Here is a 13,707-nt window from a genome sequence, read left to right on the forward strand (position 1 = left end):
ATCAGTTCTGCTCTCTCCAAGGCCTCAGCAGAGGCTCGCTCTCTGATGCCTTTCTCCTGCCTTGGTCAGGAGACCTGATGTACGCCTTCCTGCCAGTTCTGCTTATCAGCAAAGTCCTTCTAAAAATCAAGAGGGACAAGGTATGGGTCATTATGATCACCCCAGCATGACCTTGCCAGCATTGGTTCAGCTGTAGCAGCCCCATGGCCACTTCCCAGCCACCCAGACCTACTCTCACAAGACCACAGTCTGCTCCTGCACCTGAACCTCCCCTCTCTCCATCTCACAGCTTGGATGCTGCATGGCTGATGAATCCAGAGAAACAAGCCTGCTCTAGTCAGGTACAGCAGATTCTCTTGAGAGCAGAAAGCCCTCCACCGAGCAACTTATCTGGCAAAGTGGAAGCGTTTCTCCTGCTGGGCGTCAGAGTGCAATATCTTCCCAGCCCAGTCGTCTGTGCAGTCCATCCTTTGGTTACCTGCTTCAGTTAAAGCACCAGGGCCTCGCCTTCTCTTCAATCAAGGTGTGCCTGGCAGCCATATCGGCCTTCCATCCTCGCTTCCCGGGTAGATCAGTATTCTTGCATGATGTGTCGATTAGGTTCCTGAAAGGCCTTGAAAGACTTTTTCCGCAAATCCTGGACCCGTTTCCCCAGTGGGACCTCAACCTGGTCCTCTTCAGGCTCACGGGTCTGCCCTTTGGAGCCTATGGCTTCTTGTTCCCTTTCCCACTTATCGTGAAAGGTTGCGTTCCTTGTAGCTATTACCTTGGAGAGTTGTGTCTGAGATTAAAGCCCTCACTTTGGAGCCCCTGTACATGGTATTCTACAAGGACAAGATCCAGCTGTGGCCCCATCTGGCCTTCCTGGCAAAGGTGATGTCACACTTCCATGTCAACCAGGGTGTCTTCTCCTGGTGTTCTGTCCAAAGCCTCATACATGAGGAGAGGCGGCTGCACACACTCGATGTCAGGCGCGCCCTGGCTTTCTATCTGGAGTGCACCAAGCCTTTCCGTGGACTGGCCCAGCTCTTTATCGCAATAGCTGATAGGATGAAGGGTCTCCTGGTGTCCTCTCAGAGGATTTTAAATTGGATCACTACCTGCATCTGTACTTATTACGAGCTGCCGCAGGCTGTACCTCCACCAATAGTGAAGGCTCACTCAACTAGGGCACAGGCATCTTTGGCTGCCTTCCTGGCGCATGTTCCTATCCATTTGCAAAGCCACAACATGGTCTTCAGTACACACGTTCATGACGCATTAATCCATCACTCAGCAGGCCAGCAATGATGTTGGCTTTGGCAGAGCTGTGTTGCAATCGATGCGTCCATGAATTCTTACCCGCTCTCAATGGTACTGCTTGGGAGTCGCCTACAATGGCATGGACATGAGCAAGCACTGGAAGAAGGGACAGTTACCTTTCGTAACTACTGTTCATCTCCATTCCATGACCTGCCCTCCCTCCCCTCTGTTGGAGATCTGGAAAGAAGGAACTGAGGGAAGGGGGAGCTGGCGGTGCCTCTTCTGCCAGTGCATATGTGTGCCACTCCAGAGGGCTCCAGAGCCGGTCCCCTATGGATATTACTGAGGGAAAAAACTTACGGCACCAGTGCATGTGGCAAGCACCAGCACCTACAATGGAATGGACAGGAGCAGCACATCTTGAACAACAATTACAAAAGGTAACTATCCCATCCCCAGCAATGTCAGCTCTGGCACAATAGTGTAAATTCAGGGTCACACTCTGCACTGAGTTATGGACCTGTGCTGAAACGACCCTACCAGATAGTTTATTTCTCATCACCATCCCTGAAACATACCTTTCCACCTGTGTTGAGCAGAGACCTGTCATCACTGAAGTCTAAGAGCCATGTTGCCATTCTTTACAGACCCCATCTGTAAATGCAGCAAGACTGACACTGTCTGGTCAGCAACCTGTCATCCCTCTGTACACATATGGAATGCCACTGTAGCCCTTATCAGGGCCTGCCCTCTAGGGCCCCTGTGTGTTGATCCCTGCCTTAGTAGGTGAGGAAGAGGTCCCCCACTTCCATAGTGAGGCAGCAGTTGGTAGATAGAGAGGAATGGGATCTGGAGGCCAAATGACCCCTATTATTTCCTAAAAAGATCTTTTCATAATCCTCAAAGAAAGCAGTATCCTAGGTACTGATATTGGCACCGGCCAATTTCAAGGCCTTTTAAGAGCTGCTGGTGCAGATTGAGGACACCTTGGATACTGATAGGTCAGTCATCTCCAAGAAGTTTCAGAAATTATTTTACATTTTGTCCCACTAGGATTGCCCTCTATATAAATGAAGGTGTCCTGGACCCAAATAGCCTTGTGGCAAACACCAGCCACTAAACACCACCAGCAAAACGTGTCAAAAAACTATAGCAGTTACCCCTGGGGGGTACTTTTACTCCCATTCTAGCCCAAACTCCCTAGAGGATTTGATTGTCTAAAAGAAGTTGAGCTTTGCCAAAAGCCATGCTTAAGGACAAGGATCTCCAATGCTTAGATCTGTTTGGAATAAAGGAAAAATGGGTGGCCAACTGCCAGCCATTGCAAATGAAATATGGCTTTTCAGGATAGGATCATAGAAATGTAGGGCTGGAAGGGACCTCACCAGGTCATCTCTTCAGTTGCCCCACGATGAGGCTTAAAGTGGCTCTCCTACAGCTCATGGAGTCTCCATTCAGGCCATTAGTGGAAAGCTCATTATATCATCTCACTGTCAAGACAGTCTTTGTCTTAGGTATCATATCAGTGCAAAGTCAGTAAGCTAAAGATCTTATGGCTGGACCGCCATTTATGTCCTTTTACAGGGTCAAGTTGGTGATGAAACTGCACCCTAAATTTATCCCTTAAGTGGTCTCAGAATTCTGTCTGAATCCGTCTCTTACTTTATCAGTCTTCTTCCAAAACTTCATTTGTCATTGGGGAAAAAAAGGAGCTTCATTTTGTGGATGTGTTTAGGGACCCACTTTCTTACATCAACAGGACCAGACCTTTCTCCCCACCTCTTTGTGGCTGTATCTGGTGCATCAAAGAGTCAAGCCAACTTGTCCCAGAGAATCTTGATATGGCTTACAGAATACATTTCCACCTGCTATCATTCAGCTGGCAAACTTTCCACTCCAATTGTCAAGACACACTCCACCAGGGTGCAGTTTTCGCCTGCTTCAGAAAAGTACCAATATCTGTGATTTGTAAGGCATCTGTGTGGAATAACCCACTGAGCTTTCTAAAATACTATGCACTTGACATGGCTGCCAGAGCGGATGCCAAGTTCAAAAGAGCAGTACAGTAGAACCTCAGAGTTACAAACACCAGAGTTAAGAACTGACCAGTCAACCACACACCTCATTTGGAACCGGAAGTACGCAATCAGGCAGTAGCAGACACACCCCAGCCCCCTCTCCCCCCCCCAAAAAAGCAGATACAGAATAGTACTATGTTAACTACTAAAAAAAAATTAAGGGAAAGCTTAAAAAATAAGGAAACTGTTTCTGTGCTTCTTTCATTTGAATTAAGATGGTTAAAAGCAGCATTTTCTTCTGCATAGTCAAGTTTCAAAGCTATATTAAGTCAATGTTCAGTTGTAAACTTTTGAAAGAACAACCATGTTATGTTCAGAGTTACAAACAACCTCCATTCCTGAGGTGTTTGTGACTCTGAGGTACTACTGTATTTCAGTGCCTCTTTGACTGGTACAGCTGAGACTCCTCACTCCCATCCAGTGGTGCAAGTAGAAATCATTTATTGCCAGTACTGCACTCGTGGGAGGGACACAAGGGGGGACATGTGACCGCCCCAGGCTCTCCCTGTCCCCTCTGACACCACCCTTTGTATATACAAACATCAATATGCTTAACTACTCACTTTCCCTCCAAATATGTAGTATTCAGTCTGTTTATATGGAATATGGGAGTTGGGTGAGGAGCCATTTCAGCATATGTATGACTTATTAAAAGACAAATTTTAAGTAGAACTGTATCCTAAACTACTTTATGGTATTGTACTCAAACGTATTTCAATGAGGGATTCAACTTCCTTTATAGGAACAGACTCCTGAAACTCTTACCAGTCCACAAAAGTGGTCCAGAGTCATGCAGATAGTCTCATTGTCTTCAGTGGGATTGATCAAATGATTAAGGGTTTACAGGATTAGGTTCCAAGTTTGTAAATTATTCTGGAAAAAACTGACAACTCCTGAGCTGTCAAATCAGTAGAAGCCTCATTCAGATAAAGGTGGGCAGATGTGTGATAAGTCTTAGCTCTGTTGCTAAGATGAGGAACATATTTTCATCAAAGTTCTTGGCAGATTCCTGAGGCAGCTGGTTTAAGGCCATGAGTGTCTGGCATTATAACCTTCATTTATAATAATCCCTGGTGAGGAGGTTTTAGCTGGAAAACATTCCAAACATCCATATCATTGGCTTAAGAGGTTCAGTCTGCAGACCTGCAAGTCATTTGAACCAGTAGCAAAATTTCCTACAAACCAGGACTTTAACTCTTGGATACATTAAATGTCTGCTTCAAAAACGAACGAACGAACAAAAAAACCCACGGTCTTTGAAGAAAGGAAAAGATTTGCTGGAATATGCTTTGGCAGCTACTCCTCTTTCTATTGGATATAAAAATTCTAAGCCTCCTTTTCCATCTTTGGGAGCTGATGTGCCTGGATAGGCAGTTCTATAACCATATTGTGAAATATTTTATGGATCACTTTTGAATACAGGGTTCTAAACGAATCCCAGCCTGAGAAAGCAATACTAATAAGTAAAATCTCAGTTGAAGGGAACAGGTATAATGTTTCCTCCCTACCCCCGCTATTCCTAGGATCCATGGCCTTTTGTAAGTTAGTTATGCAGTTTGGATGGCTTCACATGTGAACTCTTTATGCTTGGTTGAGCTTCCTGTATTACTCACCTGTGCACAACGTCAGTGTAGTTGTGGCTCCCCGCACAAACTGGTAAAGGAACTTTCCAGTAATCTTTCGGGAATTCTGATAAGTCAGACAACCTCATCTCTTGTAATGGGTGCATTCAAATTCAGAAAGTGTGCCCCACTGAGCCGCTCATTAGCTTATGCACTCTGGAAACTGAAGGAGGCCAATCGCCATGTAAATGTTGTGGAATTTCAGGCTGGCTTTGAGACTTTCTTCTCTCATGCTAAAATCATTATTCATTTGCAAACAATACAGATGCATTGTACTGTTTCATCCACCAGGGACTGTCTAAGTTTCCTGTGCTGGGTGGCAGTTGTATGTGGGAATAGCATTTTGAGACTGAAATGCACCCACCCAGAGTTTATCTAGTATTGGACACAAATGGGTCAGGAGCAACATGAAGGGCCCTAGGAAGCATGGTAGCAAACTTCACCATTGCCAAATGGAACCGTCTTCTGGAGATGGACTTACTTAAAATCTGGAACAATGTGGACTCTCCAGACTGTTATTCAAGAATTGGTAACTGATTGATTATTTTATTCCTCAGTGGTAGAAAATTCTCCCTCATGCTGTCCCGGTTTCCATTCTTTCTAAAAGGAATTATAGTAGATACTGCAGGACAGAGTATGAGTAATTCTCATATCATGGCCTTGACTGCCAACTCTGTTAGCCACCTCCGCCCACTGACACACCCTTACCTCTTCCTGGAGCTGATTCTGAATGTTCTCTCTGAGGAAAGGTCAGATGCTGCATGTGAATTTCAAGTCCCTTCAACTGTTAGCTTGGTTTCTGGGTTCTGAGCAGAAAATTCTTTACAAAATGCAGTTCAAGCTGATGAAATTTTGTTGGAACCTCAGCAGCCATCCAACAGACATTGTTAAGCTTTCAAGTAGAAGTGCTTTGTGAAGTGGTTTATTCTATGGTTATACACAATCTTGTTTAAAGCCTTTTTATTTTTGCACACTCTCCTTTCTTTAAGTCGGGTTAGTGAAGGTGTACTTATCAAGTTTCAGTTCAATTTTTCAGTCTTCAATCAGTCTTTCCACCAGGTATCCATCAGTGCAGAACTTCATTTAGGGTTTTTCATTTGAATCCACCATTTCATAACCCTTCAAATAATGGCTTTTCAATGGGGAGAAATCAATGGACAGGGAGCTTATGCTTGTGACCAGTCAGTCTTTCTTCCCTCTTTCTTGGCACATACTGAGTTGCATAGGAGCAGGGATCTCTCTCTAGCTTTGAAGCTCTTTGCAGGGTTCTCTTGGGATTATGTGCTTAAAACAACAGTGGATTTAAGTGGGTGCTGTCAGAGAGTCAGAGCTTGAGGGTATGATGCTGTCTAAAGGGGAAGGTGACCATCTATATTAATATGGTCACCACTTTTGTAAAAGTGTGATAAATCTTGTACGGAGTATGCCTTGTGAGGTATCATTTGAAAAGATGCAATCCACTGGGAATTTATTATCTTGTTGTAATGTGTATATCAACTTTGTGTGTGGAGTTATGAAATTTTGCTATATATTTGTAACTCAAACACGTGAGTCTGAGAAACGCCCATAGGCTGGCTCTTCAGGAATGACAAAAGAACTGTAAACAAGGGTCTCTGCATGTCATCCCAAAGACACCTCAGATGGAACATTTGCAGGAGATGCCAGCCTAATTTGCAATTCATATCAAGGACTAATGGCAAAGCACCTATGTCATGGAACTGCCTGACCCAGGTCACAGCCAGGATTTTTCCAGCAAAAAGGGTCAAGGTATAAAGAGGGAGAACAAAGGCACCTGGCCACCTCTTTCCTACCCTATCTCTGGACTGGTGAATTCTAATTCGGGAAATTTAAAATAAAAGGACTGAGATCCCCAAAACTTTTTGGGCAACTGTGACAGAGTGTCAGGCAAGAAAGGCTGAGTCAGCATTCTGTCCATAGCAGGTCCAATCGAGCAAGGCAGATAGGAGCTGACTAAGCAGAGCTGTGCCAAATTTGTGGTTGAGACAGGGCAGAAAAGCTACTTAAGCAGTTAGCCAGAGCCTACAAATAGGCACAGGAAAGAAGTGGAAAGGGGCAAGCAGGCAGCAAGGGGGGAGGGGGAGAGAGAGAGGGAGAAAGATTGCTTGCTTGCTCGCTTGCTCTCTCTCCCCTGCTTGTTATAGGATCTATATAGGTAATGAAGGTGATGGGGGACTCCATTTCTAAATAAGCTGCACAAGGTGTTGGACCAGCACCAGGGTCTCTGTGCAGTTTGTAGTCCTGGACAGAATCAGAACCAAGAAGGCCCTGTTACAGCAACCCAGAGAGATTTATAGAAAACTAGCAGATTTAACATCCCTGCTATCATTTGGCCCACATACTTTGATCCAACTGAAAGGTATTTTATTTGCTTTGATCTTTTAGTAATTTTCATTCCGTTTTCTTAGTTAATAAATGTTTAGTTTACTAAAGGATTGGCTACAGTGTTGTTTTTGGTGTAAGGTCATGAGCGTCCATTGACCTAGGTAAGTGACTGGCCCCCCAGGCTTGAAGAACCTAATGTGTGGTGATTTTGGTTTTAATAACCTTTCATCACAAAAATCCAGTTTGGGTGATAATATAGGTCTAAGGGAATTGTCTGTGGCTTCATGTTAAGCTAGTATAGCAATCCAGGAACACACATTTGTTGTTGGTTTGGTTAATCTAATGATAGAATATACCACCAGTGTGAGAGTGTCTGCCCAGTTTTTTCACAGTGTGACCTGAGTTTGGCCCTCAGCTGTGACCCATACCAGGCATGGTTACAGAGGGAAACAGTGTTTTCTTTTAAATTCAGGGTCCTTGCTATGTAACTTAGGTCTGATGTGCCACATAGTATGCGGTATACTTAACTAGCCTCTAGTTACATCAAACAAATGGTTTTTTATTTGTATTAGCTTACGATTTTCTAGCTCACATGGAAGGTAGTATGTAAACTACTAAATTTCATAGTATTAGGAGGAAAGACAAGCATTTATTTTTTGCAATTTTTAATTACAACTTTTCTTTTAAAACAACTATTGTGTTTAAAATATCCTTTGTCATGTCTTTTGTTAAGATGAAATAACTTTTTCATTATGGGTTTCTCTGTGTTTTAAATGATATGTCCTATTTTGGGTCCAACAAAGTAGAAAACGTCTGTTAACCTTGGCCCTCGGAACGCTGCACATATCCGCTTTGCAGTTGGCCTATCTGTCTAGGACAAAACTCCTTTATTCAACAGTATCATGTGGGATTTTGAGCTGTAATTTAATGTTCTGAAAAGGCTTTACCTAACATTGAATCCAAACATATTTGCATATTTATTGTGCCAGAATTATTTAAAATGTGTATACGCTAATGGACAATGTTATTTAGCTACTTTGTTGTTCAATAAACAGTATTTGTGTTTTTGTTCCCACCCAGGATTTTGTGACTACAATTATCCGTTTATTTGAAAGTCCATCAACTTCCATTAGAGCAAAAGCCTTTCTGGTCCTGTTACAGGTTTTAATTAATAACAGAGAGATGTTACTGCTCAGTTGCCAAGCAAGGTAAGATGATAATGGAGACTATAATTAGACATGTAGTGTGTATTTTCAAAGTTTAGCTCTGTAAACTCTATCAGTTTATACTTGTTCATACTCTACTTGTTTATAAATAATTATTAGCATATTATGAGAGGAAAAACGTTGATGGCTTTTGTCACCAGATTAAATAAATTATATTTCAGGTTTTTATTTATAATACTTTCAAATGAGCCACTTTTGTGAGGAGAGTGGTGGGACAAGCTACGTACATTGTGAATCTTGGTTCTATTCTAATATTTTTTTCATGGTACACAAAACAAAATAGATAATGGGCCAATACACACTATAAACCATTATGATTAACAACAGCTATGACTAACAGCAGCAGTAAAGACTTGATTGAACTGCCAAACTGTTTGTTTTTCTTCATATATTATGATTTCTTTAAACATAACGGTAGCTTTTTAGCGAACAATTTATCCCTTGACAGGATAACTGATTGAAACTAAAACATTTCTCTGGTGCTCACATGATGAGATAGCTACAGTGGGATGGGAGAGGAGAAATGGGCCATTATATGGGGAGACAGTTACTTTTGTAATATTCTGGACCCTGAATATTTATTTGACCCAGTGTGGATAATGGATGTTCTTTGATATGTATCAATGGGCATTCATCAGCATATTTCAGTTACTTAAGTGTCTCCTAGATTTGTGAGCGAACCATACAGCTATTTCAAAATGACTAGAAGTACAGTAGCAAGAAATTAACTGGCTGACTATTTTTAAAAAATAATTTGAGTATTTCAGGCATTTTTAAAGACTGTTTTTGAAATTTATAGCAAGTCTGGTAAAAGTTGCAAAATTTGTGTCTTGATTTCTTCTTTAGTAATACTTTGATAAAGATAAAATATATACAGACAGGAAATGCATATAGCACTATATTGCTTCAAACTATAAAATCTGGTGGTAAAAGACAATTGATACAAGGGAAAAGTTCACCACGAATTGAGGCAAGTGATACAAAAGTCAGAGTAGTAACAACCCTAAGGCAACACTGCATATATCTCCACAGTTTCAAGAGAAATGCTGTTCAGTCTACTTTAGACAGGGTTTTATTTTAACCAAGTTATCAAATCTAATATCATTGCAGGGGTTTTTGTGAGTTAGTTGTTAAACTTACTAAATCTGTAAACTAATATTTGCTAGTTCAAAGTCTATGCTGTACCTTAAAAAGACTCCATTAAAAGACGTGCATTTCTAAATGAGTATTTCAAAATTAATTATGTGCGAACTGGATACCTGGACAAGGGAGGTAATCTGACACAGGATTTGTAACAGAACCTGTTACACAGACGCTTTCCGAAGGGCTTTGAGACCGATGAAAGAAAAGTACCTGAGAAATAATAATGTTTTTATTGTTATTTCACCTCTAGGTCACTGGTTTCAGCCCTGTCCAGGAATAAGCAAAAATATCAGTACTTAAAATTAATTGATCTCAGTCTGGATGCTGTGGATAGGTATACATATCACAAACCCAGATACCACAGTTGGCACCCATTCAGCCATTCTTGCCAGAGAAATGCAAAACCATTTTGACTGGGAGGTCTGGGGAAGCCTGCATTGTTGCTATTCATACTGTGACAGTCCCTTAAACAATTAAAGGTCTTTTACTCTCAAGGGCTATCACCACTAGTACCTTTCAGAAGCACCCCATTTATGTTTTTAAATACAAAGATGTGTCCATTGTAACATGATTACTGTTTCATATATGTTAGGTAATTTTATAAGTCTTTCAAAGTTTTAGATAAAGGAAACGCAGTGGATCTAATTTACCTAGATTTCAGTAAGGCGTTTGGTACCATGCCACATGGGGAATTATTAGTTAAATTGAAAAAGATGGGGATCAATATGAAAATTGAAAGGTGGATAAGGAATTGGTTAAAGGGGAGACTACAGCAGGTAATACTGAAAGGTGAACTGTCAGGCTGGAGGGAGGTTACTAGTGGAGTTCTTCAGGGATCATTTTTGGGACCAGTCTTATTTAATCTTTTTATTACTGACCTCGGCACAAAACGTGGGAGTGTGCTAATAAAGTTTGCGGATGATACAAAGCTGGGAGGTATTGCCAATTTAGAGAGAGACCGGGATATCATACAGGAAGATTTGGATGACCTTGTAAACTGGAGTAATAGTAATTGGATGAAATTTAATAGTGAGAAGTGTAAGGTTATGCATTTAGGGATTAATAACAAGAATTTTAGTTATAAGCTGTGGACGCATCGATTAGAAGTAACGGAGGAGGAGAAGGACCTTGGAGTATTGGTTGATCACAGGATGACTATGAGCTGCCAATGTGATATGGCTGTGAAAAAAGTTAATGCGGTCTTGGGATGCATTAGGTGAGGTATTTCCAGTAGAGATAAGGAGGTTTTAGTACCGTTATACAAGGCACTGGTGAGACCTCACCTGGAATACTGTTTATAGTTCTGGTCTCCCATGTTTAAGAAGGATGAATTCAAACTGGAACAGGTACAGAGACGGGCTACTAGGATAATCTGAGGCATGGAAAATCTGTCTTATGAAAGGAGACTCAAGGAGCTTGGCTTGTTTAGCCTAACCAAAAGAAGTTTGAGGGGAGATATGATTGCTCTCTATAAATATATCAGAGGGATAAATACCAGAGAGGGAGAGGAATTATTTAAGCTCAGTACCAATGTGGACACAAGAACAAATGGATATAAACTGGTCATTGGGAAGTTTAGACTTGAAATTAGACGAAGGTTTCTAACCATCAGAGGAGTGAAGTTTTGGAATAGACTTCCAAGGGAAGCAGTGGGGGCAAAAGACCTATCTGGCTTTAAGATTAAACTCGATAAGTTTATGGAGGAAATGGTATGATGGGATAACATGATTTTGGCAATTAATTGATCTTTAACTATTCATGGTAAATAGGCCCGATGGGATGTTAGATGGGGTGGGATCTGGGTTACTACAGAGAATTCTTTCCTCGATATTTAGCTGGTGAATCTTGCCCATATGCTCAGGGTTCAGCTGATCGCCATATTTGGGGTCGGGAAGGAATTTTCCTCCAGGGCAGACTGGAAGAGGCCCTGAGGGTCTTTCACCTTCCTCTGTAGCATGGGGCACTGGGTCACTTGCTGGAGGATTCTCTGCTCCTTGAAGTCTTTAAACCATGATTTGAGGACTTCAGTAAGCACAGACATAGGTGAGAGGTTTATTGCAGGAGTGGGTGGGTGAGATTCTGTGGCCTGCATTGTGCAGGAGGTCAGACTAGATGATCATAATGTTCCCTTCTGACCTTAATAGCTATGTATCTATGTAAAGTTCTGTTGTACAACAGAATTAGTTTTTTTGTCGATGATTAGAGTAAACCTATTCCATCATTACTATGGCACTAAAGTACTCTATACAGTACAGAGATTGCTTTGATATAATAATATAGTCTTGTGACAGGTATCTGTCACTTGATTTATAGTACTCTAAAAACGTTTTAGCTGCATTGTAATCAGCTGCTGCTGCAGTGCTATTAGCCTTAGAACATTTTGACTGCTGGTGATTTTAAAATGGATGATAGCAGAGTACTCTAATGACAGTGTAGTGGTGGTGTTAGTATTTGATATAATGAATTGATTTTTGTTTTTGCTTATACTTTTTTTTCCCACAGTGACCTTTTTTTCCCTGTAGCTATTATTTCCCATTTCTTTGCATTTGCCATTCTGTTATGTGATGTATGGCCTCTTTCTTGACTTGCACTTTGTCTCACTTCAGATAAAGGTACATCAAATAAATATGACATAAGTCAAAAGAAATAAGGACTCAATGTCTCCACATCAGCTCTCTGTTTTTAAAGTGTACTATAATATGCTGTAAGCACTTCCCAAGTTTTTTTCAAACCATTAGTTTACTTAATAAAAAAACAATCAGACCATTTTGTGAAAATGTTGGTTAGACAATTCGACAGGTGTCATAGTCCTAAAATGAAATATTTTTTTCAAAAAGTTAATGTAGTCCACTCTTTGGTCTTGTTGGTGTCCTTATTAGGACCAGGATGCAATATGAAAATGAGGAGATGTTGCACACCTTCTTTTCTCTGCAATCTTCAGCATGTATGTGATGCTTCTGGTAGAGATCATGAGACATTTTCATCTTCAGGTTCATTAGTAGGCTGATAATGCTTAGCTCTGTGTCTTTCTCAATCAACCTTGATTCTCCATTCTCTTTGCTTTCCTCCTCCTTAGCTGACACAGGGTCCTGTTCATCCAGAATAACAGGGTTGGTGGTGTTGGGTAGAGGGAAACATTTTGAAGAATTGATAGGAATTACGATTGCTCCCTCTACTGAGGAAGTATTCTCCCATTTGTCTCCTGGAACAGTACTATCTGGGTCTTACTGGTTCAATTGCTGCTGCTGGATTGGTAGGTAGTGTCTTTGGCTGGCCTTAGAGGTTGCACCCTCATCATTGCTGTAGTTATTGATCCTATTTACTCCTGCTACCTGTCTGTAGAGTTGGCCTTGTGTGGAAAGATTCTTAATGAAGAATCCTTGGTTCTAGAAATTGATTTCTCTCACAGATGGCAAGAGCCTTAGATCTGTGGTGCAAGACATTTCTGGGTCTGTAATCATCCGATTACTTAAATGGGTGGAAGAGCCTAAGTAAATTGTTGGCAATAGTTTTGTTTACATTTTTGAAATCTCAGCTCACACATTGATGTGGGATATATTATAAATTACTTTAATAAATCTGCTATAGAAGATTATGATAAAATGAGCTATTGTTATATCATTTTCTAGCAATAAGACAAAATAATTATTTAAGACCAGAATTAAAGCACCAGCAACCCACTTTTTTGTCGTCTTGATTTTGTGAGCATGGAGGCCAGTGCTTCAGTGCTTTAATCTTCATACAACATGTATACATCTAACATCTTTATCTACACTGTTGATAAATAATTTTCCATAAAACAGTATATTGCCTTTAAATATGTAGTTTTCATATACTGTAGTTTTGATACTTCATCAGAAGAATATCTCTGGTAGACCAACAGTGACCACCTTTATGTAGTTTGAGGTAAACAATACTGTAACACTAATTTAAGAAGCATGGGTTGGCTATGACCTGTGGGTCACTAGGCAATTGAATAAACATTATAATCAAAGACACCCCTATCTTATGTGTGTCTTAATGTAAACCACTGTTGACAGGGCATCCAGAAAA

The 13,707-nt window shown here is 41.0% G+C and overlaps 1 protein-coding gene across 2 annotated transcripts in view; it reads left to right on the forward strand.

Annotated features, from left to right (window-relative positions):
* Window positions 1–13,707, forward strand: part of ULK4 (unc-51 like kinase 4) — a 381,762-nt gene that overhangs the window by 106,290 nt on the left and 261,765 nt on the right. For both annotated transcript variants that reach the window (XM_084619803.1, XM_084619802.1), the window contains exon 22: window positions 8,366–8,493. In XM_084619803.1, coding sequence (XP_084475929.1) covers window positions 8,366–8,493 — 128 coding nt within the window. The remainder of the gene's footprint in view (window positions 1–8,365; window positions 8,494–13,707) is intronic.

Source organism: Lepidochelys olivacea (genome assembly GCF_965140295.1).
Source record: "Lepidochelys olivacea isolate rLepOli2 genome assembly, chromosome: 2".
NCBI lineage: Eukaryota > Metazoa > Chordata > Testudines > Cheloniidae > Lepidochelys > Lepidochelys olivacea.